This window comes from Lactuca saligna, chromosome 8 (assembly GCF_052625555.1).
Source record: "Lactuca saligna cultivar CGN05327 chromosome 8, ASM5262555v1, whole genome shotgun sequence".
NCBI lineage: Eukaryota > Viridiplantae > Streptophyta > Magnoliopsida > Asterales > Asteraceae > Lactuca > Lactuca saligna.
The window spans coordinates 31,982,800-32,008,758 of record NC_136424.1 but is presented as its reverse complement, the minus strand read 5'-3'; the positions used below and the strand labels follow the sequence as shown (position 1 = coordinate 32,008,758).

The following is a 25,959-nucleotide window of genomic DNA, read 5'->3' as shown; positions in this document are numbered from 1 at the left end:
TGATATTCCATTTGTTTTGTATAAAAAAAGACAATCGAATAGAATTATATTAAAAACTAGACGAATAGCTGCACCTTGCGCAATGGAAAAATATATAATAAAGTTATTGACAAATCATATATAAATATAAAAAATTTAGACGCAATCTATTATTAACTAAATCTATTATTAACTAAAGTAATTTTTTTTGTCAATTTGATACTCAAATCTGATTTTTCATCGTTGATAAAACAATTTAATTAGATTACTATTTGCATCGTATTAAATATTTATTTCAACAATGACAATTCTCAAAACAATAAATCCGTCATTTGAGATTTTCTTATCATCTTAAAGAACATCTTCTATGACTAAATAAACTTCAGAAATTTCAAAAGATTAATTTTTTATAAGGATATATTCTTTAGAATTACAGTCGACGACCCTCAGGGGAGAGACAAGAGATCGAGCTAGGACTCGGATGAGGGAGGAGAGAGAGTCTCAGGGGAGAGACAGGAGACTAAGGTAGTCGCAGCCGGTGACCAAGCGGGCTAAGCCCGCTGATACTAAAGCAGTAGGTCAGATGGGTCGCACTTGTGGCAAGTGCCGATTGTCAACTAATTATAGATAGAATTAGTATCATATCCATGTTATATATATATATATATATATATATATATATATATATATATATATATATAAAAGGGTATTTTTACGATATTTTATCTTTTCTTTTATGTCATTGTTAAACTTTAAAATATGAATTTGCCTGATTTTAAATCTAAATATCAAATATACCATTCTTAACCTTTAAAATATCGTATTTGCCCGAATTTATATTTAAAACATTTTTTTTAAAAATCTTTTAATCACTTTTCATATTTTATAATAATTTTAATTAAAGATAAAAAGCTAATGGCTAAATTGCCCTTCAATCTTAAAACCCTTTTTCCTTGACATGGATAAATCGTAAGGCCCTCCAAATCCCCAATAGCTTTGATGCATTAGCATTGATCGGCCATGAGTTTCCTATGTCTTCAATGAATCACAACATCTCTTAATCAATATCCAATTTAGCTTCGGTCATTTGAGAAAATAGGGTGCTTATTGTTTATTGTTTATTCCACATCTCAGTTATGATTTTAATTTCAATATCACCATGGATGATTCTCATACTAAGGGGTGTTTGTGTGGGAAAAAATAGGGTGCTTATTGTTTATTGTTTATTCCCACCACAATAAGCTAAGTTTAAGTGTTTTGATAAAATCCTTAAAAATCAACTAAATAAGCTAATAAGCAATAAACTAATGAGCTAATCCATACACCCTGTAAGAAGGAAGCCTAATCAGGTGTTTGTTTGAACTTGTTAAGGATACAACGGAAACAAAGAAGTCGTCGGACATCTCTCCATCCAAAGAGAAACCGTTAACGGGAGATTGTTGTGCCTGTGGTTATATTCTGATGTGCTTCAATTCAGAGTTTGCAACTGTAACAAACCGTTATTTCAAACCCATGTAATAGTGTAGATCAATTTGTATTTCTTTTTAAATTAATAAAGAGAAATTTTGGCATATTATGTATATTTACATAATTGACCTTCAAAAATTAAATTATAAAATAATCTCAATTGGAATGAACCAAGTCATAGAGATTTTAACAAGGATTCCAAAAATATAAAGAACTCCCAAAACCGAGTTATAACAAAAAAGTTATGACCAATTGAAAATCCGCGACAAGTCCGGTAAACACTAATTCGCATAAAAAGTGAGCTTTTGATAGACTTCTTTTTAGCCTTAATAACCGAAATGAAAGTTGTAGAACTCGTAAAAATAATGAACTTTCATATATTGAACATTTGAATCTAACTTCGTACGAAGAAGTTATGATTTTTCTAAAGTTCAAATTAGCGGTAGACAGCTAAAAACTCGAAATAAAGATCGAGCGAGATTTAACCGAAACAACTTAAACGAGAATCGAATGTCTCGTTAATACTAATTCAACGGTAAAAAGTCTGACGAAAACGGACAGGGAATAAAGAAGTTATGAATTTTTAACAGATTTTCCTGTGCCGGTCTATTAAAAATAATAATAAAAAAATAAATTCAAAATTTGCCAACTAGTTCTAAACAAAAGTTGTAGATTATTTTCCCGCCTACGCGTGCATATAAATAACATCAAAAACGGAGCTCGTATGCGAAAGTTATGATTTTCGGAAGATTTTTGAATTAAAAATAAAAAAAAATTCGGATAATCTCGCATGAACAGTAACCGGACTCGTGTCTGCTTCTGATTTGTCCAATTGCGAGGTCCATTCAACGTCAGACGCGCTTGGCGTACTAGCCAACATCTAAGATGTATCGTAAGACGCCTTATCCAACGTGTGTCCAGCCATCCTTCGCATGCCCTGCTCCGTGTCACTCCTTAATTCGACCGAATTTCGGTCCAGTTGTTGTCCAATGTACATGGCGTCATGCGAGGCGTCTAAGACGTCCCCCTAAGACGCCGTTCGAAGGTTTTAGCCCCTATAAAATCCATGCGAGCCCTCTCTGATTTGAGACTAATTTGCACCACTTCTTACCTCCTTTCACCTCTCTCACTCCCACCAACTTACCAACAACCCCCAAGGCCCCCGAAGCATACCTCAGACCCCGAGCAAGCCCCGAAGCCCCGATATTCCCGAGAATATCCATCTTTTCTAGTCGGAACTCTGCCCGATTTAAGCCGATTTTCTCGTCAAACAAACTTTTTTTTGGGAAACGAAACGCTTATCAAGTGAGTTTATACCCCTATGTTTTCACTATTTTTATAATGTTTTAGGGGGAAATACAAGTAAAATACAAGGAATTTTTGTGTAAATAATAAAATTCATTCTTTTGTTTTATTAGTATTGTAAATAAACTATTGTACTGATTTTGGAACAATTTGTTAATATAAACATGTAAATTATAATAGGTATAATTTATGATTCATATAAACTTGTTAATATACTTTATGGAAATACACATATTTACTACATAATCAGAGTTTCTGATGAAATCAGATATATAAATTATATTAAATATAATTTATAATATAGTTATGATATAACTATTACAAGGATAGCTTTCAATATTTTACATAAAATTATCAATAAGGTATTTGTGAGACACATTTCAAATACTTATTCAAGTATAAAACAAAAGTCCCGAAAGTTATAACCAGAGTCCCCTTGAGAGAGAGTGTGACACTTGTATATAAATCTATATGGGATTGACAATCCCACATCTCGACTGTTAGCTATAGTCAAGCCGATAGGCTTGGGATGATAATTGTCGTACCGTATTAGAACGCCTGAAGAACGTTGTGTTTCAGGCGAGGCTTAGGTCATCAAGTATGGTTATGACAACTTACAAGTTTGTAATTGATAAATAAGTTTGGTGTAAGAATAAGTAACTACTTCATATAGTTTAATATATTAAAACTATAATACTATTTCACAAGTTTTATTACAAGTATCGGTATAGAATACTATACAATTTCTGAGTTAACTTATTTTTCAAAGTCTTATGGGAGGTTAAGACTATACTACTTTTGAAAACAAATGTACATACAACATAAAATATAGGATTTTTTGGAAGAACAAATACATATTTCATAGAACAAACAAGTTATTTATATAACATACTTATGAACTCACCAACTTAATTGTTGATACTCCTTTCAAAACTACTTGTATTTTCAGGAAAGCAGTAAACAGGTACCAACGCGTTATGAGGAAGACCAAGTTTCTTTATATTTATGTTTGTAAATTATACTTTTGAAACACAGTTGTAAAACTTAAAATCTTATGTAATAAATGTTGTACTTTGGTTTCTATTATGCATTGTTGTAATACTATAAATGAAGTCCTCCGCTCCTGAATGTTTCCGCCGTTCAGTTTTGAGGGTGTGACCGCAACAAATTCTTTTCAGGAGAAGCAACCAACACCTTGTTAAAGTGACACAAGAACATGAATAACTTTTGTATTATGATAACTAATTAATTCTTTGTCTCCACTTGTGATAAATAGTTATCGAGTACAATCGAATGGGACAATTGACACCGCCATTAACACCAATGAACACACACCAGAAATCATTTCGTTCTTAATCCAAAGTTAATCAACGAAATCAAGTGTGAAAACAATTAGTTACCATAAAACTGAAAAATTGAACATTGCAATCGATTGTTTTCACAAATTACCCTTGTCGTAGAAGCTTCAAACCTGTTATATAATTCAGATTTATGAAAAAAAATTATGAAAGGGGTGGGAAGAGGAGGTAGTGGTGGTGGTGAAGGGAGATGTGTTGGACTGAAACTCTCAACGACTATTATTTCATATCCGATCAAATAAATACTGCATCTTTATTAATATAAAACAAGACACAAACCACTGGAAATATGCGTAGAATCGAGAAAAGAAATCCGACTTCAATGACTGTACAATAAAATGACTTCATTCATCTTTATCGTAGCTTGATCGGATTAGTTTTCTAGGATTATTTATTTAGTAAATGAATGGAATTGCTTAATCTTTGTATTTTTACTTTAGTTTGTTTCAAGTTAATAGCAACGCAAATTTGGGGCAATATGATCTATCCATGTTAAGGCAAAAATGTTTCGAGGGCAATTTGGTAAATCAGTTTTTATTAAATTAAAATGATTATAAAATATAAAAAATGATTAAAAGATTTTAAAAATAAATTTGTACAAATACGATATTTTAAATGTTAACAATGATATATATATATATATATATATATATATATATATATATATATATATATATATATATATATATATATATAGGGTTAGGTTCATTTGAGACCACCTATATTTTGTGAGACCGTGAGATGCATTTTCTTATTATTTTTTTTATTTTTAATTTTTTTTAGTTAATTCATGTTCCGAAAATAATATTTAAAAAAAGAATTTTTTGATTTTTCCATTTATTTTGCATTTTAAAATTATTTTTAGAATATGTACAGTGTAATATTCTATTTAGAATATTTCACGTATTTTTAAAAAAAAAAATAGAACTTTTTTTTTATTTTTTTTAGTTAATTCAAGTTCCGAAAATAATATTTAAAAAAAGAATTTTTAGATTTTTCCATTTATTTTGCATTTTAAAATTATTTTTTAAAATATGTCAGTGTAATATTCTATTTAGAATATTTCACGTATTTTTCAAAAAAAAAAAAACGGAATTTTTTTTATTTTTTTATATTTTTTTTAGTTAATTCAAGTTCCGAAAATAATATTTAAAAAAAGAATTTTTGGATTTTTCCATTTATTTTGCATTTTAAAATTATTTTTAGATTTGGTCTCACGGTCTCACAAAATTAGAATAGTCTCAAATGAACCTAAAATATATATATATATATATATATATATATATATATATATATATATATATATATATATATATATATATATATTTGAATCTTAAAAGGGTATATATGAAATTTTTCATAAAAAAGAAAATTGTCTAAAAGCTAAATTTGAAACATAATAAATAAATATGTCAATTTAAAAAATTGATTAAAAAGCTTAATTATTTTTCTTAAACAATATATAAGTAAGTTTTAGATTTGGATTGTTGCGTTTAAAATAAAAATTAAACTTTTCTTTAAATCGATCACATTTTATTAAAACCTAAATTTTAGAAATACTCAAACACTTTTGACAAACATGCGAATATATAATATTAAATTTTACTTGACCAGAAAAGAAATAGCCAGCCAGGCATCTTAAACTTCCACAAAACTGCGGGGGGCTTTTTAGAACTTTTTCTAGCAATTTGGTCTTTCAGTAGTCGAAAATTCACCCATAAACTTGAAGCTTTTCGCAATTCCCCTTACTTTGAAGAACCGATCATTTCCTTCTTACTGCTCGAATCGCGCGATAATGGTGCGTTTTCACTCTTTCTCGATCAACGCCCTTGTTGCAAATTATCATATCGTACAAATTTTTTGAATTATTGCTTTGATCTTGTATTTATTTTTTGTAATGGACAGATCCGATTCATTCTGCTTCAGAATAGGCAAGGGAAGACTCGCCTCGCTAAGTATTACATTCCTCTTGAAGAATCCGAAAAGCACAAGGTCGAATACGAGGTAACCCTAGAAAAAAGATGAAAATTTCGATTTTGATTCTCTTTTCAGTTAACTTAATCTGATTTTGCAAATTCGTGTGCATAATTGTGTGTTTAGGTCCATCGATTGGTCGTAAACAGAGATCCCAAATTCACTAACTTTGTTGAGGTACTTACCGATCTTCCTATCATCTGTATTTTCGATTCAGGAAAGTAATACGGAGAGTTACACTTTGAATTAGGGTTTTAACTTGTTACTTTTCAACTTTACATCTAGAATTGTAATAAAGGACCATGATAAATCTGCAATTAGTGATCATTGATGTAATCCTTGTGTGGAAAAACCACCTTATGCATCATCTGATATCTCTTAATCATTTCTCTCTTAATCACTTCTGCAAGTTTCATATATATGAACAAAATACATTGATAAAACATAAAATTGAACTTGTTTTATAAAGTTTTTGGTTTTTATATATATTTGTTGTTGCAGTTTCGTACACACAAAGTTATATACAGGAGATATGCTGGACTTTTTTTCTCACTTTGTGTTGATATAACGGATAATGAGCTTGCTTATTTGGAGGGCATCCATTTATTTGTTGAAATACTCGATCACTTCTTCAGTAATGTCTGTGAACTAGATTTGGTCTTCAACTTCCATAAGGTGCTAAAATTTTATATTTTCATTCCTCATTTTCAAAAAAATATTATATTTTGTTATTGACATAATTCTTATTTGTAAAAAGGTGTATCTGATTCTAGACGAGTTCATTCTTGCTGGTGAATTTCAAGAAACAAGCAAAAAGGTATAATATTTATTGGCTCAAAAGGGTAATATCTTATCTTTATGTTTATTTATAAATTGTGTTTTTTTTGTTAATTCATAGGCAATCATAGAGAGGATGGGAGAATTGGAAAAGCAGGAGTGAGATGCGTTTTTTCTAGTGATCTTCTTGGAATATCTGTATTTTCATACATTTTTTATTTTATTCATGAGTATTGTATTGTACCTTTTGATTTTCGTAAATGAAATATTTGAAACCTTTTGAGGGATACAACTTTCATTGCATGAAGTACAAATAATTACTAAATTACCATATATTGTTACTCTTACTATATTTACACAAGTTAACAAGAACAATTTTCAGAAGCTTATTGCAAGGCTTGTTTGTTAGATATACATATGCCATTTACACTGGTGACGTCAGCTTTAATAAAATGACATATGTAAACATGAACCCAACATCTCTTTCGTGAATTGTTGATCCCATGGGTGCTGATGACGTCAGCTTCTTTTGGAGGTGGTTCCACGTGTAAAGTTTCTACTGGTTCTAATTCTGAAGTTTTGTTGAATGTTTGAGCCAATGCAAATAGAGCCTCAGCTACTTCTTCTTCGTCTTTTGTACAATCGTTTGATTTTTGAGTTTCAGTTTCTTGTTTTTTCATTGCTGTAAACGTAATTAATTATAAACCTATTATATAGAATGGGAATAGATAAATAAATAAATAAAGTATTGGGAAAGATGATCGATTTAATCAAGGATACCGATAGAATTCAATCTTCTAAGCTTCTCTTTCTTTGGTGATTTACTCAAGAAAACGTTGTGATCCAAACCTATTTTAAATACAAATTTTGATTTTTGATGAATGAGTTAATTCTTGAGCATGTGGTGTTTCTTTTACATTTAATGAAGATTGAAGAAGAGTTGATTTGAGATTTAAAGGAAAGACGTTAAATATGTGAAAGAATGGGAATACAAAATTGTTACCTGTGTGTCGCATATGAGTTGATAATCGACTTGATCCTCCATGACCTTTGTCCATTTCTGAAATTATGTTAATTTGGAAGATCAAATACTATGTCAAACACAGAAATTTGGATTGCAGTTAATAATCAAAGTCTATCGATCATCAAAAACCATTTCGAAAATGTGAGAAAGTAATCAGAAAATATTAGATTTCAATGTCTGATCAAAATTGGTAGAAAACGCTTTTGTGCTCAGAGAATCACGTTCTTCATGAAATAAAGCGATCAGTCTCTTTCTCACACACAGTGATTATGTAGAGATGCACACGCAAAGGAAGAAATTCAAGAGCTACACTGGATCTCACATTTCATATACAAAATTTCAGAAAGAAAGAGACATGATTTGCTCAATACATGAAAGAATTACGCAACTGTAAACCAAATTCATACAGCAATCGAAGGTTATTAAAAAAACTAATCTAAAAAAAAGGAACAGAGAACTCACATCTTGAATGGATGGAGAAGAACAGAATCAACAATTTACCAGATTATAGAAAGGAATATGGTGAAATTTGCACTGAAGAATGATGGTTTTTTATGGTGTAATCAAATAAAATCAACGCATTGATGGAAGATCAATATCGCATCATTAAAATCATATATTAGATTATTCTCTCACTGACAGTAGATGATATCTCCATGATCTGTAACAGATGATGAATAATGAGAGGAATAAGAAACAGAAGCTGCAGAAATGAATCACACACTACAACAATGTGATCTCTCTCTCTCTCTCTCTCTTTGCGAGTATATATATGTACGGCTTTTCCCTTTATACAAATTTCGAAGCATATGGTACAAGTCAATATGCGAATATTGGCCTGGATTTCACAAAAGTTCATCTGGAAAAGAAATTACATATATGTACACAAAGTACATGTACCGATGTACGAAAGTAATACACTGAAAGGGGTCATTGAGCGAGTCGAGTTACTTGAGTTGACTCATAAATGTATGATATACATAATATTATGTAAACTATGATTGATACATATTTTTCTCATTTTTATGAAAGACATTTTGATCTATTAAAAATTTTAACAGATTTTAAGTAGGTCCAATAAATAAAAATTAAATATTGTTACTTTTCTCCAAGGGTTGGCTGAAAGTTTACATGATGTACTTCCAGTTGGTGAATTCCTTTGGTAAATGACTAAATGAACAAGGTCATGGGAGTTCTCATGTTGTGCATTTTAAGACGGATGATAGTTCATAGTTGTATGCTTGTAGCATTCATATATTTGGGCTATAAGTTTTGATTTTAAATGTAAATTTCGACAAAGTATATTAGTTTTAAATTTAAATTAAATAATAACTATTAGTTAAAATATTAAATAAAAAGGTTTTAATTGAAGTTTTCATTGCTTGAAATTATGAGTTGACATTTCAAAAAAATTAGTCGAATAACATAAGTTGACTTAAACTTTGTGACCTTTGATTTAAATTACCATCCAAGATGCATTAATACGTAACCATTTAGCCATTTTAGTTATAATCGTGATAATTAAGCACTTAATTGGGACATTTACTATTTATCAAAGCTACGTCGTTTTATAGTAAGTTAGTCTACTAATATGGTAGTTAGATTAGTGGAGCAAATTAGCTTAGCCTAAGTCTGTTACGTGTATGTTAGCATAATATGTACAAGTAGTATAAATACTCTTGTAACATATTAGTTTGGTAATGAGAAACTTAATTCAATATGGTATCAGAATAAATCTTTTGTGTTTGTAAGGCTGGTGGGTATGGGTGCGGTCCAAGACCGCACTTCGTGCCACATAGGACGCGAACATCACCCCCATATTGCGGTCTGGTGCAGTCTTGGCCGCAGTGCGGTCCTCCAATACCGTGCATTTTGATTGATTGAGGAAGGTAGCCGTTCAGCATTTAAACTTTTTTTTTTCTTTTTCTTTTTCTTTCCTATATATATATATATATATATATATATATATATATATATATATATATATATATATATATATATATATATATATATATATATATATATCAACTTAATTTTTTTTTCATAACACAATCTTCTTTATCCCCCAATTTTTTTTTTTTTTTTAAATCACCACTCTCTCAATTTTTTTTTAAATGTCATGTGTGTGGTTTTTTTTTTTTTTTTTTTTTTTTTTTTTTTTTTTTTTTTAAGTAACACAATGTATTTTTTTTTTTAGTTTTCAAGTAATGAAAAATTATGTTTTTTTTATTAAAATAGAAGTTATATTAAATTAAAATAGTTTAAAAAAAAGTTTTATTAAATTAAAATATCAAAAAAAAAAAATGAAAAGTGTGGCATGAAACCACATTTGAGTGGTAAAAAGTGACATGACGCTTATGTGGCGGGGGAGGGAGTGCGGTTTCGGTGGCACCACTCCCTCCAGCCTAATAAGCGCTTAAAGTTTCAAAATTGTCATCATAAAACCAATAGATGGCATAAGTGTAGGTTTGTAGGGTCTTGCAGATCAGTTTAATAGATGGCATAGGTGTAGGTTTATAAGGTCTTGCAGATCAGTTTGTAAGGCCTTATGTATCCAGGTCTTGCAAATTTTTGTATGACATTGAAGTATTAACTTTGAATTTTTTTTTTTTTTTTTTTTAATACTTTTATCTAGGTTTAGTATTAATGGTACTTGGTTTGTTATGAAACAGTAGTTATTTTACAATCCTTCAAAAACTTAGAGGAGCTTGTTGGATGATAGTTCACATGCTTAAGGTGGGTTCATTAGATATGCACATATGTCCCTTATATAACATTATATTTAAAAACAGTTTCAATGTATTATTATGTGCACATCCTATGTGAAATATTACATGGGTTAGTATGTGGAATTCATAAAATGTTTTTACAAAAGTGTTTTGAAACGAGAATATAGTTTCTTGTTTTTAATTTACATTTGATAATAATAATAATAATGTGCATTCATTATATGATGAGAATGAGACTTTTTGTGGCCACTTGAGATGACTTTGATAGAGAAAATAGATGTTTATGACAACATTATATACGGCAACACTTACACACGAGATTTGCAACCTTATGTATGGTATATGTGTGATGGCTTCCTGATACATAGTTTGAATACAGCATCTGGAGTGTTTCGTGTGCTTTATGTTACATTTACATGGACTCTATTTACCAATCAATTGTGAGATGTTTTTGGAATGGATATGACTTCGATTTTTATTTTTTAGATCCATATCATGCATTGCAATTGCCCATACCTTTTTTCTTTGGTGTATATTGAGATTTATTAATGATTATAACAATTTATAAATATATGTAATGTTTTTCCCCATATATTGAATGTTCATTGCACTTTATAAATTTTTACCGGGTTTTCCATTATATGTGGACTTACTGAACATCCATATACTTGACTAATGTTTAACCCCGATAATGCTCATTAGGTTTCCAAATCTACATATTATTTTTGCACGTGTTCATATTAAAAGTTGTAGTTGAAGATTGAAGGTTGAAGAGAATGATGACATTTAAAAGACATTTTCTTTTGATGTATAAGTTATGATAATGTCACTGTAGCACACAGAACTTTTCATATTTGGCTAATTTGGTCCTTAAAGTTTTTTTTGGTACATTAGACCATTAAACTCGTAACTGATCTTTTAATTACACCATTTTAGAAGGTTTCCCGGTTACAATGCTTATATGGCACGCTGATGTGTCCAATAAGCTTACGTGGTCCAGTTGTCGATACAGGCTTATTAATTGAAACCCTCATTCGGACCTTCGTTCAATCTTTACTTACCCTTCTCTAAAAAGTCAAAGACTTCTCCCTCCCCGACTATTTCCATCCTGAAGAAGAATGTCTTCGAGCTCATCGACGTCAAGGAATCAGCTACAAGTCACTCATGTTCAGTCGCAAGAAAGGGTAAAGGTTTGTGATTGTGTCGTTCCAGCTAAAGAACGAACTTGTTGGAAGATAACAAACCCTAGGAGGCGATTCTGGAATTGTCAAAACAGTATGGTAGGTCCCGATTCTCTTGATTTTGATAAGTTAGTATTTTATGGTTTGATGTGTTGTTTCTTTCTGTAAAAACGACAATGGTGTATTTGTATTTTGTTTCATCTGTTAAAAACCCTAATTTTATTTCCTTTTTGACGATCACTGTGAATAAAACCCATTTCGCTGGTACATTAAAGGTAGTTGATTTGTGATTGTCAGTCAAACCCTAATTTTATTTTCTTTTTATAGACTAGGTTGAGGAAATGTAGCTTCTTTGAATGGAAAGATGAAGAACAGGCAGACGGGTACTACAAAAACTGCTATATTCTCTGAAGCAGAAACTGGATGCCAAAGACGAAATGTCTGAGATGAACAATTTGAGGAGAAGGATTGCTGAAGTAGAGTTTTTGCTGTCACAGGAGCAGTATAAGGTGGCAAAGAGTGAGAAAGAAGTTCATGATGCAATGAAGTCAATAGGCAGGTATGTAACGCCTGTGTTTCTGGGCTTGCTATTTTTAGCAATGTAATAGTCTAGGTTAACCTTTGTAACCCGTTTTGAAATAATATAAGTGTATTATTTGAGTATTATGTGTTTTGTGCTTAATTGCTTAATTATGTGGTTTAATTAATTAAGAATAAAAAGAAGCTTCAAAATTTAAGTGTAAAATAAACTCGATATCTTTAGATAATATTGTAGTAGTTGAAACAAGGTTTCTGAAGATATAAAGAATGCCGAAATCCGAGTTATAACGAGGGAGTTATGACCTGTCGAAGTTTCGCGACAGAACCGGCACCGTTGAATAACGTAAAAAGTGAAATTTACGTTAGAGCGATATTTAGCCTTAGTGATCTAAACGAGAATCGAAGATCTCGTTGTTAGTATCAAAGCGATAAAAAGTTAGGCGAAAACGGACGTCAAACGAAGAAGTTATGAATTTATAACGCAATTTTTTGTCCCGGCCTATTAAAAATAAATAATAAAAATAAAGTCAAAATTAGCCGACGGAGTCTAAACGAAAGTTGTAGAGCGTAGTCTCACCTTCGCGTGGATATAAAAAACGTTGAAAATGGAGTTCGTATGAAGAAGGTATGAATTTTCGAACTTTATTAAATAATTTGTATTTAAATTTAATTGAAAAATCCGGTATTATCCGAGGACGAGTCATCGGACTCATCCAAAGTACGCCCCGCGTACACCGAGGATGTCGACACTCGCATCAAGTGGCTTCGGATGACGAACGTAATGACGATTTCGGACCTGTAAGCCCCGCGTACTCCGAGGCATCAGCCTCCTATAAATAGGATGCGAGGGCAGCCGACGTCTTTGCTATTTTTCTCCATTCTCTCTCCCGTTTTGCCTCGATTTGCGTGCCAGAAATACCCTGAAGCCCCGGTAATATTCCCGAGTCCCGAAGCAAGTCCCGAGATCCCGAAGATCCCGAGAAGTGCGGTTTCCGAGCCGAAGCTCTACCCGCGAGAAGCTCGATTTTTGTAGAGATCTTCCAGATCTGCTGAGGATTACTACTTTTGCAAGTCGTGGTACTGTCCGATCATCTTCTGATCAAGTGAATGTATTCTACCTTTCATAAACGCAATAATAATACAAGTATGGTTTGAGTGTATTAAGTATATTGTTGTTTATATGTGTGAGTGTGTTGTTACTTTCTCCTAACGTATAATTATGAAGTATTTTATACGAGATACGTGTTATGTGTATATTTTGTTGTTATGTGTGTGAATGTATATTCACTTTCTTCTATCTTACAGATCTGATTATTTCTATATGAAATACGTGTTATGTGTGTGTGCCTCATCTGTTATATGGAAAATGTATTGATCAAGCATGCTATACAGGTTTTGAAAATATGTATAAAAATGTATGTTTTTATCTACTGATATGTTGGGTAGAACATGGGTAGATAGTTGGTGTGTAATAAACAGATGAGAGGCCTCGTTGTTGTTTTGATCCAGTCATCTAGCGGAATTTAGATGGCGACCATGGATTTTCCTAGACAGTCCAGTGGAACGCTAGCAGGCTCATAACTTGTAGGTGTTAATGAACTTGGGTGTTCATTCGTTGTATTCCATCCCCCTCATGGTTTCCTTATTTGACTTATATTGCTAAGGAACCCCCGCAGCATGTGTTGTCACCCCGATGAAAATATTCTTAGATTAGGTCCCTTGTGTTAGTTATTTCAGGGACATAAAGTGAGAATAATGGGAATGGGTAACTGGGTTATTGTTGGTTGATAATAATTAATTTAATTATCTATTGTGGGTTGAAAACCCTATATGCTCACCAGGCTCCCAAGCCTGACCCACTCAGTTTTATTTGTATTACAGGAAGTGGCGCAAGGGCGTAAGATGGATGAACCATCAAGTTGTTTTGTTTGCAAGTCTGCATATGTTTATATTTGTTATATGACTTGTAATGTATTCGTTTATGCTTATTGGTCTGTATCGGAACATGACACCCCGAGTTTTGATTATAATGAAAATACATTTCTTTTATGAAATGCTTTGGTAAACATCGTTTTATCATGTTTTGTTTTTGGGAACAAATTCCGCAACTCTTTCAAATCAAAAGGATTTACTCTGAAAATATTTAAAAGAATAAATGAAAATCGATCTTTTCTGGCCGAGATTTTGGGGATGTTACAGTTGGTATCAGAGCATTAGTTTAAGTGAACTAGAAAATTGTAGGATTTCTAGACTTAAACATAGAATGCTAAGTGGAATTTTGAGATGTGTGTCTGTTATATTTTAGACACGAGCACTAGTTTATTTTAGGAAAGTTGCCTAAAATGTTTTATGTGCTAAATGTTATATGTTGCCATATATGATATTATTTGTTCGGATCTATGGTCTGTTGCCGACCGGATCTAGAAACTTTATGTGTGTAGGATTCTAAGCGTACGTCTACGATATTAGAACTAGCATATAAACGTTTCAGAGTGATAAGGATGATTTGAACATCTATCGTGAATGAGGATCTAATTTCATTTTATTCGGTGTGTAGATCAAAAATGGTGAGAACAAGAAGTGGAGTTGGAAATGCTGATGAAAACAGGAATCAACCACTAGTGATTGAACAAAGACCTGTCGTAGCAGCAGCACTTGAGCCAATAACCATGGCTGGTGTGCAAATGATGATTCAAACGATGTTGGATCGTCAGATGGATGAAACTAGACGATTGCTTCAACAGAATTGTGAAGAACTGTCAATCCTTGTGGAAGAGCCTGAATTAAATGAAGGGCACTCGGAAGGTGGAAACTTCAGTGGGTCTGTTGGTCAAGCCAACCCACCGATAGTTAGGCGAGATAACCATGATGGAATGGGATGCAAGTACAAGGATTTTCTAACTTGCAAACCAACGACCTTCAATGGAAAGGAGGATCCGATTGGAGTTATGGATTGGATCTCATAAATGGAATTGGCCTTCATGACTTGTGGCTGCAGAGGCAAGTTACAAACTATCTATGCAGTGCGTCAGTTCCGAGGTGGAGCCGTTCGTTGGTGGAATACTCTAGGGAAGACTTTGAGCCCAAATGAGCCACTGCAATTGTCATGGGCAGAGTTCTTGGTGCAGTTCAAGCATAAGTTCTACTCGGCTCAAAATCTATTGGAGCTAGAGAACAAGTTTCTGACATTGACGAAAGGCAGCATGTCAGTTGATGAATACACCAATAACTTCACCGATAAAATGGAGTTTGCCTTGCGTATCGTTCCAGACGAGCTGACAAAGGTGGACCGGTATGCAAAAGGACTCCCATGGGAGTACGAGGTGCCAGTACATCAGGCACATACTTTAGAGGCAGCTATCTGGGCTGCCAAGTCCATTGAGAACATGATAAATGGGAGAACCACCAACAAGGTTGAGGTTGGTGAGAAGAGGAAGTTTGAGGGAACATCTGGTTCCGGTAAGAAAAGCAAATTTTCAAAATCTGATTCGAAAAAGTTTGGTGGGGGAAAAAGAGGCGAAGCGAAGTGGTGTGATAAGTGTAAGAAAAAGCACTTTGGGAAATGTAGCGAGGATGTAACCTGCTACAAGTGTGGGAAGGTTGGAAATTTTGCCAATCAATGTCCGAACAAAAAAAGGATGTGTTTTGGTTGTAATGAAGAGGGGAACATTTTGAAAGACTGTCCGAAGAAGAAGGAGGTAGCTAAGCCCAACATTCCACCAAAGCCAAAGGCGAGAGCATTCCGGATGACACTGGAAGTTGCTAAAGATGAAGCTAATGTCGCTTCAGGTACCTTTCTCGTAAACACATTGCCTGCCCAAATTTTATTTGATTTTGGAGCCAACTACTCCTTTATATCGCATGAATTTGGTAGAAAACTAGCTTTGCCTGTTGATAGACTAGATGATGCTTTATTAGTCGAAGTTGCTAGTGGTAAGTTTGTACCTGTTAGCCATCGTATGAAAAACATCTTAATTGACCTTAATGGGAATAAGTTTCACGAAGAATTATTACCTATCGAACTTAACGGTTTCGACATCGTGTTGGGAATGGATTGGCTCAACGCCAATGATGCCGAAATTTTATGCAAGAAGAAGATAGTTAAAGTAAACCCGCTTGGAAAAGATTCGTTTATGGTGTATGGGGACAAACGCCGAGTAAATTCTAGAATCATTTCCCTAATGAAAGCCAGAAAGTGTTTGACCAAGGGATGTGCATCATATTTAGCATTCGTGATTGATACTAAGAAGGAAAAGAAGGTGATGCAGAGTATTCCTGTGGTGTGTGATTATCCGGAAGTATTTCCCGAAGATCTTCCTGGATTACCACCTGATAGACAAATGGAGTTCTGAATTGACTTGGTACCAGGAACAACGCCAATTGTAAAAGCACCTTACCGATTAGCACCGACGGATATGAAGGAGATGGTGATGCAACTTCAGGAGTTATTGGACAAAGGTTTCATTAGACCTAGTTCATCACCCTGGGGAGCTCCGGTGTTATTCGTGAAGAAGAAAGATGGAAGTATGAGAATGCGCATTGATTACAGAGAGCTGAACAAGGCAACAATAAAGAATAGATATCTGTTGCCAAGGATTGATGACCTGTTTGATCAATTGCAAGGTTCGAGCTATTTCTCGAAGATCGACCTAAGGTCAGGATATCATCAGCTGAAAGTGAGAGAGCCAGATATAGAGAAGACCGCATTCAGAACTAGATATGGACACTACGAGTTTTTGGTTATGTCATTTGGACTAACCAATGCTCCAGCAACATTCATGGATTTAATGAACAGAGTTTGTAATCCGTTCCTTGATAAATCTGTGATAGTGTTCATAGACTACATTATGATTTACTCAAAAAGCCAGGAGGAACATGGCAGACACTTACGAGAAGTGTTAGAAGTCTTGAATAAGGAGAAGCTGTATGCTAAGTTCTCCAAATGTGATTTTTGGATTCGTGAAGTCCAATTCTTGGGTCACGTGGTCAACCAAGAAGGGATAATGGTTGATCCAGCAAAGATTGAAGCTGTAATGAAGTGGGAACAACCGAAAAGTCCCACGAAGATCCGAAGCTTTTTAGGATTAGCCGGATATTACCGAAGGTTTATCCAAGGCTTTTCTTCGATCGCTAGTCCGTTGACAGCTTTGACCCACAAAGGAGCTACTTATGCTTGGAGTGAGAAGCATAAAGAAGCATTCGAGAAGCTAAAGAAGAAACTATGCGAGGCACCGATAGTTTCTCTACCCGATGGAGTTGAAGACTTCGTTGTTTATAGCGATGCGTCTGGGGTTGGATTGGGTTGTGTTTTGACCCAAAGAGAAAAGGTGATAGCATATGCGTCTCGACAACTGAAAGAGCATGAAAAGAACTACCCGACTCATGATTTGGAGTTGGCAGCGGTAGTTTTCGCTCTAAAGATATGGAGGCATTACCTCTATGGCACGAAGTGCAAACTTTTCACTGATCATAAGAGTCTCCAATATCTCTTCAATCAGAAAGAGTTAAATATGAGGCAATGATGTTGGCTGGAATTACTCAAGGACTATGACTGTGAGATACTTTACCATCTCGGTAAAGCTAATGTAGTTGCTGACGCTCTCAGTCGGAAAGTCTATCTTGAAAGGAAAAGGCCAAGAGCGTTGAGAATTGAAGTTGTCTCGACTATTTTAGAAAGTATAAAGAAAGCTCAAAGCGAAGCTTCTGAGAAGAATGACCGGAAGGAGGAACGTTTGGGCAAAACGTTGGTGTTTGGTACAAACGGTCATGGATTGAAGGTGTTCCAAGATCGAAATTTGGATACCTAAGACAGGAGGAGTCAGAGATCTTCTGATGGAAGAAGCTCACAAGACCATGTACGTGATTCATCCTGGTAGCACTAAAATGTATAGGGATCTTAAACCCTACTACTGGTGGCCGATGATGAAGCTTGATGTTGCAAAGTATGTGGCAGAGTGTGTGGCTTGTGCGAGAGTCAAGACACAACATCAGAAACCGTATGGGAGTTTAGAACCTTTGCATGTGCCTATGGGTAAGTGGGAGGACATTGCTATGGATTTTGTCACTAAACTGCCCAGGACAAAGAATGGTCACGACATGATTTGGGTGGTCGTCGATCGATTCACTAAGAATGCGCATTTCATAGCAGCCAGGGAGAAATGGTCTATGGAAAATCTTGCGAATTCTTATGTGAAGGAAATTGTGAGACTTCACGGTGTTCCGCAAACCATTGTGTCGGATCGTGATAGTCGTTTCACCTCAAGGTTTTGGAAAAGTCTACAAGAGGAAATGGGTACCAAGTTATGTTTAAGTACAGCTTACCATCCGCAGACTGATGGTCAGAGTGAAAGAACGATACAAACACTTGAAGATATGCTGAGAGCATGTACCTTGGAATTCCTAGGTAATTGGGATGAACATTTACCATTGGTAGAATTTTCCTATAACAATAGTTTTCACTCGAGCATTAAGATGGCACCTTACCAAGCTTTGTATGGACAAAAGTGTCGTACACCGTATTGTTGGCTTGAGGCTGGGGAAAAGCAATTTATGGGACCGGAGATGGTTCATCAAACTGCTGAAAAGTTGAAAATAATTAGGGAAATAATGTTAGCAGCTCAGGATCGTCAAAAGAGCTATGCTGACAAAAAGCGAAGACCGATGACTTTTGAAGTTGGGGATTCGTTTTACTTAAAGTCTCGTCGTGGAAGGGACTTATAAGATTTGGTAAACGGGGAAAGTTGAGCCCAAGGTTTATTGGACCGTTTAAAGTTCTTCAGAGGATTGGGAACCAAGCTTACAAGCTCGAACTACCAGAAGAACTGAATGGAATTCATAACACTTTTCATGTGTGTTATTTACGGAAGTTCACGGGGGAAGTTCCCGACATGATTCCACTTTCGGAGTTGGGAATCGATGAGAACAAAAGGTTGATTGAAGAACCAGAGGCAATTGTTGACCGAAAGACTAAGAAGTTGCGACGCAAGATGATCGAGTTAGTGCTTGTCCGATGGAAACACACGAATGGTCCGAATCTCACTTGGGAGACGGAGAGTGACATGATGGGTCGCTATCTGCATTTGTTTGTTGAGGTGTGATTCCTGGGACGGAATCATCCTAAGGTGGGGAGAATTGTAATGTCTGTGTTTCTGGGCTTGCCATTTTTAGCAATGTAATAGTTTAGGTTAACCTTTATAACCCGTTTTGAAATAATAGAAGTGTATTATTTGAGTATTATGTGTTTTGTGCTTAATTGCTTAATTATGTGGTTTGATTAATTAAGAATAAAAATAAGCGTCAAAATTTAAGTGTAAAATAAACTCGATATCTTTAGATAATGTTGTAGTAGTTGAAACAAGGTTTCCGAAGATATAAAGAATGCCGAAATCCGAGTTATAACGAGGGAGTTATGACCTGTTGAAGTTTCGCGACAGAACAGGCACCGTTGAATAACGTAAAAAGTGAAATTTACGTTAGAGCGATATTTAGCCTTAGTGATCTAAACGAGAATCGAATATCTCGTTGTTAGTATCAAAGCGATAAAAAGTTAGGCGAGAACGGACGTCAAACGAAGAAGTTATGAATTTATAACGAAATTTTCTGTCTCGGCCTATTAAAAATAAATAATAAAAATAAAATCAAAATTAGCAGACGGAGTCTAAACGAAAGTTGTAGAGCGTAGTCTCACCTTCGCGTGGATATAAAGAACGTCGAAAACGGAGTTCGTATGAAGAAGATATGAATTTCTGAAGTTTATTAAATAATTTGTATTTAAATTTAATTGAAAAATCCGGTATTATCCGAGGACGAGTCATCAGACTCATCCAAAGTACGCCTCGCGTACACCGAGGATGTCGACACTCGCATCAAGTGGCTTCGGATGACGAACGCAGTGACGATTTCGGACCTGTACGCCCCGCGCACTCCGAGGCATCAGCCTCCTATAAATAGGATGCGAGGGCAGCTGACTTCTTTGCTATTTTTCTCCATTCTCTCTCCCGTTTTGCCTCGATTTGCGTGCCAGAAATACCCTGAAGCCCCGGTAATATTCCTGAGTCCCGAAGCAAGTCCCGAGATCCCGAAGATCCCGAGAAGTGCGGTTTTCGAGCTGAAGCTCTGCCCGCGAGAAGCTCGATTTTTGTAGAGATCTTTCAGATCTGCTGAGGATTACTACTTTTGCAAGTCGTAGTACTGTCCGATCATCTTCTGATCAAGTGAGTGTATACTACCTTTCATAAACGCAATAATAATACAAGTATGGTTTGAGTGTATTAAGTATATTGTTGTTTATATGTGTGAGTGTGTTGTTACTTTCTCCTAACGTATAATTATGAAGTATTTTATACGAGATACGTGTTATGTGTATATTTTGTTGTTATGTGTGTGAATGTATATTCACTTTCTTCTATCTTACAGATCTGATTATTTCTATATGAAATACGTGTTATGTGTGTGTGCCTCATCTGTTATATGGAAAATGTATTGATCAAGCATGCTATACAGGTTTTGAAAATATGTATAAAAATGTATGTTTTTATCTACTGATATGTTGGGTAGAACATGGGTAGATAGTTGGTGTGTAATAAACAGATGAGAGGCCTCGTTGTTGTTTTGATCCAGTCATCTAGCGGAATTTAGATGGCAACCATGGATTTTCCTAGACAGTCCAGTGGAACGCTAGCATGCTCATAACCTGTAGGTGTTAATGAACTTGGGTGTTCATTCGTTGTATTCCATCCCCCTCATGGTTGCCTTATTTGACTTATATTGCTAAGGAACCCCCACAACATGTGTTGTCACCCCGATGAAAATATTCTTAGATTAGGTCCCTTGTGTTAGTTATTTTAGGGACATAAAGTGAGAATAACGGGAATGGGTAACTGGGTTATTGTTGGTTGATAATAATTAATTTAATTATTTATTGTGGGTTGAAAACCCTATATGCTCACCAGGCTCCCAAGCCTGACCCACTCAGTTTTATTTGTATTACAGGAAGTGGCGCAAGGGCGTAAGATGGATGAACCATCAAGTTGTTTTGTTTACGAGTCTGTATATGTATATATTTTTTGAATGACTTGTAATGTTATCGTTTATGCTTATTGGTCTGTATCGGAACATGACACCCCGAGTTTTGATTATATAATGAAAAATACATTTCTTTTATGAGATGCTTTGGTAAACATTGTTTTATCATGTTTTGTTTTTGGGAACAAATTCCGCAACTCTTTCAAATCAAAAGGATTTACTCTGAAATTATTTTAAAAGCATAAATGAAAATCGGTCTTTTCTGGCCGAGATTTTGGGGATGTCACAAGGTACAAGATGATAGTTGTCTTCTTGTTTGGTTGCTTGGTCCTATGTGTTTTGAAGTTAGGGGGGTCAATGTAGTTAGTTTGGTTGGTTAGGGTAAGATTTTGTTTTTTTGGGATCCCTTGTATTTTTTGTAAAGGCAGACTATAAAGTCAATTCCATAAGGGCATTTTGTATGTATTGAAGCTGGTTTTAGTTATAAGTTGGGGTTATCAACCTTAATGTGTTGATGTTGTAAGGTGGTAAGTCCCTAATGAAAGGGCATATGATAAGTAATGTAAAAAAATATTCAAAGTCCCAATTGTAGGGCATTTTGTATAATCAGATGATGTTTATCAAACATATGCATGGTCTATATTCCTAACAAATATATTTAATTAGGAAGTGGTCCATGTGGAAGTACACTATGTGTATGGGAACCATTTTAATAATGAAAAAATGGGACCTGTGAAGCCATTAAAAAACCAAATCCGGGGCCATATAAAACATCTCCATGCATGCACATTATTCCAATTTTTTCCATGCATAAATATTCAAAGCCAAATGTCATGATTTTACTTAAAATGGTAACATACTTTCATACTTCATGTCATACATAAATAAATGACCAACATACCCTTTTCTTGCATACATAAATAAATGACCAACATACCCTTTTCTATCATACATAATTAAATAACCAAATTACCCTTTTCTTACATACATAAATGAATGACCAAATTACCCTTTTCTGTCATACATACTTAAATGACCAAATTACCCTTTTTCTTGCATACATAAATGAATTACCTACATACCCTTATCTGTCATCAATAAATAAATGACCAAATTACCCTTTTCTGTCATAAATATAGAATGACCAAATTACCCTTTTCTTGCATATATAAATGAATTACCTACATACCCTTATTTGTCATCAATAAATAAATGACCAACATACCCTTTTCTGTCATAAATACTTAAATGACCAGATTACCCTTTTTCTTTCATACATACTTAAATGACCAAAATACCTTTTAATGTCACACATACTTAAATATAAATTACCAACATCCTATTACATAAACTTTAAATATAAATTACCATAATCCTATTATATAAACTTAAAATCCAATTTATCATCATCCCATTACATAAACTTTAAACACAAATTACAATAAACAGTAATCAATTACAAGAGCTTTTCCCTTCGAATTTCCTGGATCATCAACACCACCAATTGTTTTGCCTAATTTCAGCTTTAGTATTCTCTCTGACTTTCTTCTCCTTATCCTCTTCAAAATATCTGAAATTGGCCTAACATAAACCTGTTGAACTTGGTTAACAGGAGCAACCTCCTGAACATTACCATTATCCACTTGGGCATTATGATTAACCTCATCAACCTCCTGAACATTTACATTATCAACTTGTATAACAGGATCAACCTCCTCAGCCTCCTCATCTTGAACAACTTGCTCAACCACAACAGCTTCCTCAACCACATCAGCTTCCTCACCCATATCACCCTCATCACCTTCATAACTTCTAGGTGGAGTGAATTGCACATATCGAATAAAATCCCCTGCACTACTAGATTCAACATCAGTAGGAGCAACTTGCATATCATTTTGAGTAGTATCCATCTCAATTGGAGTCATTTCAACCTCTTCATGTTGTTGTGGTTCACTTGTACTACCCTACATGGCATGATATAATTATATTAGAAACAAATTATATGTAATTAATCTTATATTTTAAATTGTTTTACCTGTCCTGCATTTTGGTTCACACATACTTTTTGTTTCTTCTGTTTCTTCACATTTAACTTTTTGGGCCTTCTTTGTGGACAAGTGGCCTTGTTGTGACCTATCTCCTTGCAAATACTACATCTGATTTTCTTTCCAGCCTTAGAAACCCTGTGTGTTCCTGTATTCTCTGTAGTGGATTTCTTCCTCTTAGTAGTTGGCCTACCAGGCATCCTTCTATTAATAGGAGGCAATGGTGGAGTATAGTTTGTCTCTGGCCACATGTCACTGTTATTCGTGGGAGCAATTCTGTAATTGTATGCCTTTCTAAATGTGGTTGTGCTAAACATGTTGTCTACATTGGCTTCTACATCCCTATTAAGAAAGGATATGCTAGCTACAGAATGAGCACATCCATATCCATTCAATTGCCACAACCTACATGAGCATGTTTTTCTTTCTAAGTCCACCTCATATGCATCTATTGCTCCCCTTACCTCAAACTGGTTTAATCCACTTGGTAGTACCTGATAATGCCTTTGAGCTTTTTTAAGCAAATTCACCTTATCCCTTATCTCTGGACAAATATGATTTCCCCATTGTTGTCCCTTTAATTTCACGTTGTAGATTATGTCCATCATGTATAATCTTATCTTCTCTAACATGGTTATTATGGGTTTCTTCCTAGCATCTACTATTACAGCATTAAAACTTTATGAGAACCCATTTTCAACTGCATCACAACACCTTCCAGTTTGAAAGAAAGCTCTAGACCATGTTTTAGGATCTTTCTCCATGAGATATTGATGGGCTTCTGGGTTCAATGTCTCAATTTCTTTCATCACAACTTTAAAAGCATGCTCAGTTGTGGCTTTAGATGCTCTCCAAAACAAGGTATGATATATGGCACCAGTAAATCTCTTCTGCAAATTCTGGCAAATATGTCTAGCACACTGCCTGTGCTCTACATATGGCAGCAACTCTTTAACAGCCTCTATCAAACCCTGTATTAGTAAAAAGGTTAAATTCAGATAGTCTAAAATTAACATAAATGCATTACTATGTAAAATACTAACCTTATGTTGGTCTAACATTAAACTGAAACCATTGCCTAAATTCAAGTGTAGATCATCAATGAGAAGCTCTAGAAACCACTTCCAATTCTGCTTGTTCTCCACATTAACCACTACCCAAGCAATAGGATATATCTTGTCATTTGCATCCCTCCCAATAGCACAAAGCAATTCTCCCTTACAAACACCTTTAAGAAAACATCCATCAAGACCAATTACCCTTCTACACCCTTCAATCCAACCTTGTTTAACTCCTTGAAAACAACAATAGAACTTACTAAAATATTTCTTTCCATCTGGCCCATCCTCCATATCTAGTTTCACAGTTGACCCAGGATTTGTCCTCAAAATCTCATGACCATATGACCATAGCTTACCATAATGTTCAACAAGGTTTCCTTCAACAAGTTTCAGTGCATACTTCTTTGCTCTTCTACATTGCCCCATACTAACTTGGATACCAAACTTGGCCATTACCTTTAACCTAAGCTTCCTTACACTTATTTTCTGACTTTCTACAATCTCTTTGGTATAGTGACTCCCAATCCATGCATATGTCACCAATGATCCAAACTTGAAGTTCCTAGCACAATTATGATAAGCTTTTAGTGACTTGATTTGGAAACTCTCTTCATCACTCATCCAGGAAGCCCATAATCTAAATGTGCAAGCACCTTTGCTACACCTCACCAAAAGTCTTGTCCGATCATTTTTTCAAAACACAATTGATATCCATTAGCTACAGCATAGTTACACAACATTGATTTTACTTGCCCTGGACCCTTAAATCTCATCCCTAGAATTGGTTTTTGTTTTTTCCAGTGTAATAGCTCATTAAATATGGAATGAGCTTGTATGTTAACTTCAAATTCTCTCCTATTGTCATCATCTACAATGTTGTTTGCATCCTCATCATCAACACATAGATTACTCAAGAAAGGATCATTTGATGTCCTATTCATATGCACTACATCCTCATTAAATTCAAAGGCAACATTTCTAAGTTCATCTATGTTGTCTTCATTTTCACCATCAATACAAGACTCGTGTTCATCATCATCATTATCTTCATCATCATGCCACCCATTAACACCAAACCCAATATGATCCACAAAAACCGAAATTACACCATCTGTTCCATAAGCATCAAAAATAAAAGCAGAATATTCCACATCATCTGAAATGGGATTAAGGCCTTCCATGAAGGACATGTCTGGTTCATAGTAGTAAAAATTTTTACACTCTTCATGCATGGAACGTTCGCAGAAGGTCACAAACTCAGAATAAGTCATAGAAGAAAATTCAACATCATTGAAGATGGTTTTAACACCACCAGTGTAAGAGAAAGGATTTCGATTAAATACCCCTTGGTAGTTGAGTTCCACCATCGCAAATAGTCCATTAGGTTCTGATTGTGCCATTGTTGCGAGTTCTTTGTTTCTTTCAGCTCGATCACAGGAATGCTTCACAAACCCTAAATCGGTTTCTTTTACAGCTCAATAATGAAGAAGAAGAC

The 25,959-nt window shown here is 34.5% G+C and overlaps 2 protein-coding genes across 4 annotated transcripts; one reads left to right on the top strand and one right to left on the bottom strand.

Annotated features, from left to right (window-relative positions):
• Window positions 1-5,750: 5,750 nt before the first annotated feature.
• LOC145013015 (SNARE-like superfamily protein) lies at window positions 5,751-7,152 on the top strand. Its single transcript, XM_078971819.1, has 6 exons — window positions 5,751-5,907; window positions 6,015-6,113; window positions 6,210-6,260; window positions 6,585-6,758; window positions 6,841-6,900; window positions 6,982-7,152. The coding sequence occupies exons 1-6, from the start codon at window positions 5,905-5,907 to the stop codon at window positions 7,021-7,023; spliced, it is 429 nt and encodes a 142-aa protein (XP_078827945.1). The 5' UTR covers window positions 5,751-5,904; the 3' UTR covers window positions 7,024-7,152.
• A 16-nt stretch (window positions 7,153-7,168) lies between these two features.
• LOC145013016 (uncharacterized) lies at window positions 7,169-8,612 on the bottom strand. Of its 3 annotated transcripts, none has more exons than XM_078971820.1 (4): window positions 8,347-8,612; window positions 7,864-7,920; window positions 7,641-7,709; window positions 7,169-7,542 (listed from the first exon to the last, which is right to left on the bottom strand). In XM_078971820.1, the coding sequence occupies exons 2-4, from the start codon at window positions 7,916-7,918 to the stop codon at window positions 7,247-7,249; spliced, it is 420 nt and encodes a 139-aa protein (XP_078827946.1). In that variant the 5' UTR covers window positions 7,919-7,920; window positions 8,347-8,612; the 3' UTR covers window positions 7,169-7,246. The 3 variants fall into 3 exon arrangements, with proteins under 3 accessions (XP_078827946.1, XP_078827948.1, XP_078827947.1); XM_078971822.1 differs by having other exon boundaries at window positions 8,386-8,612; XM_078971821.1 differs by lacking the exon at window positions 8,347-8,612 and having other exon boundaries at window positions 7,864-8,332.
• Between the last annotated feature and the right edge of the window lie 17,347 nt (window positions 8,613-25,959).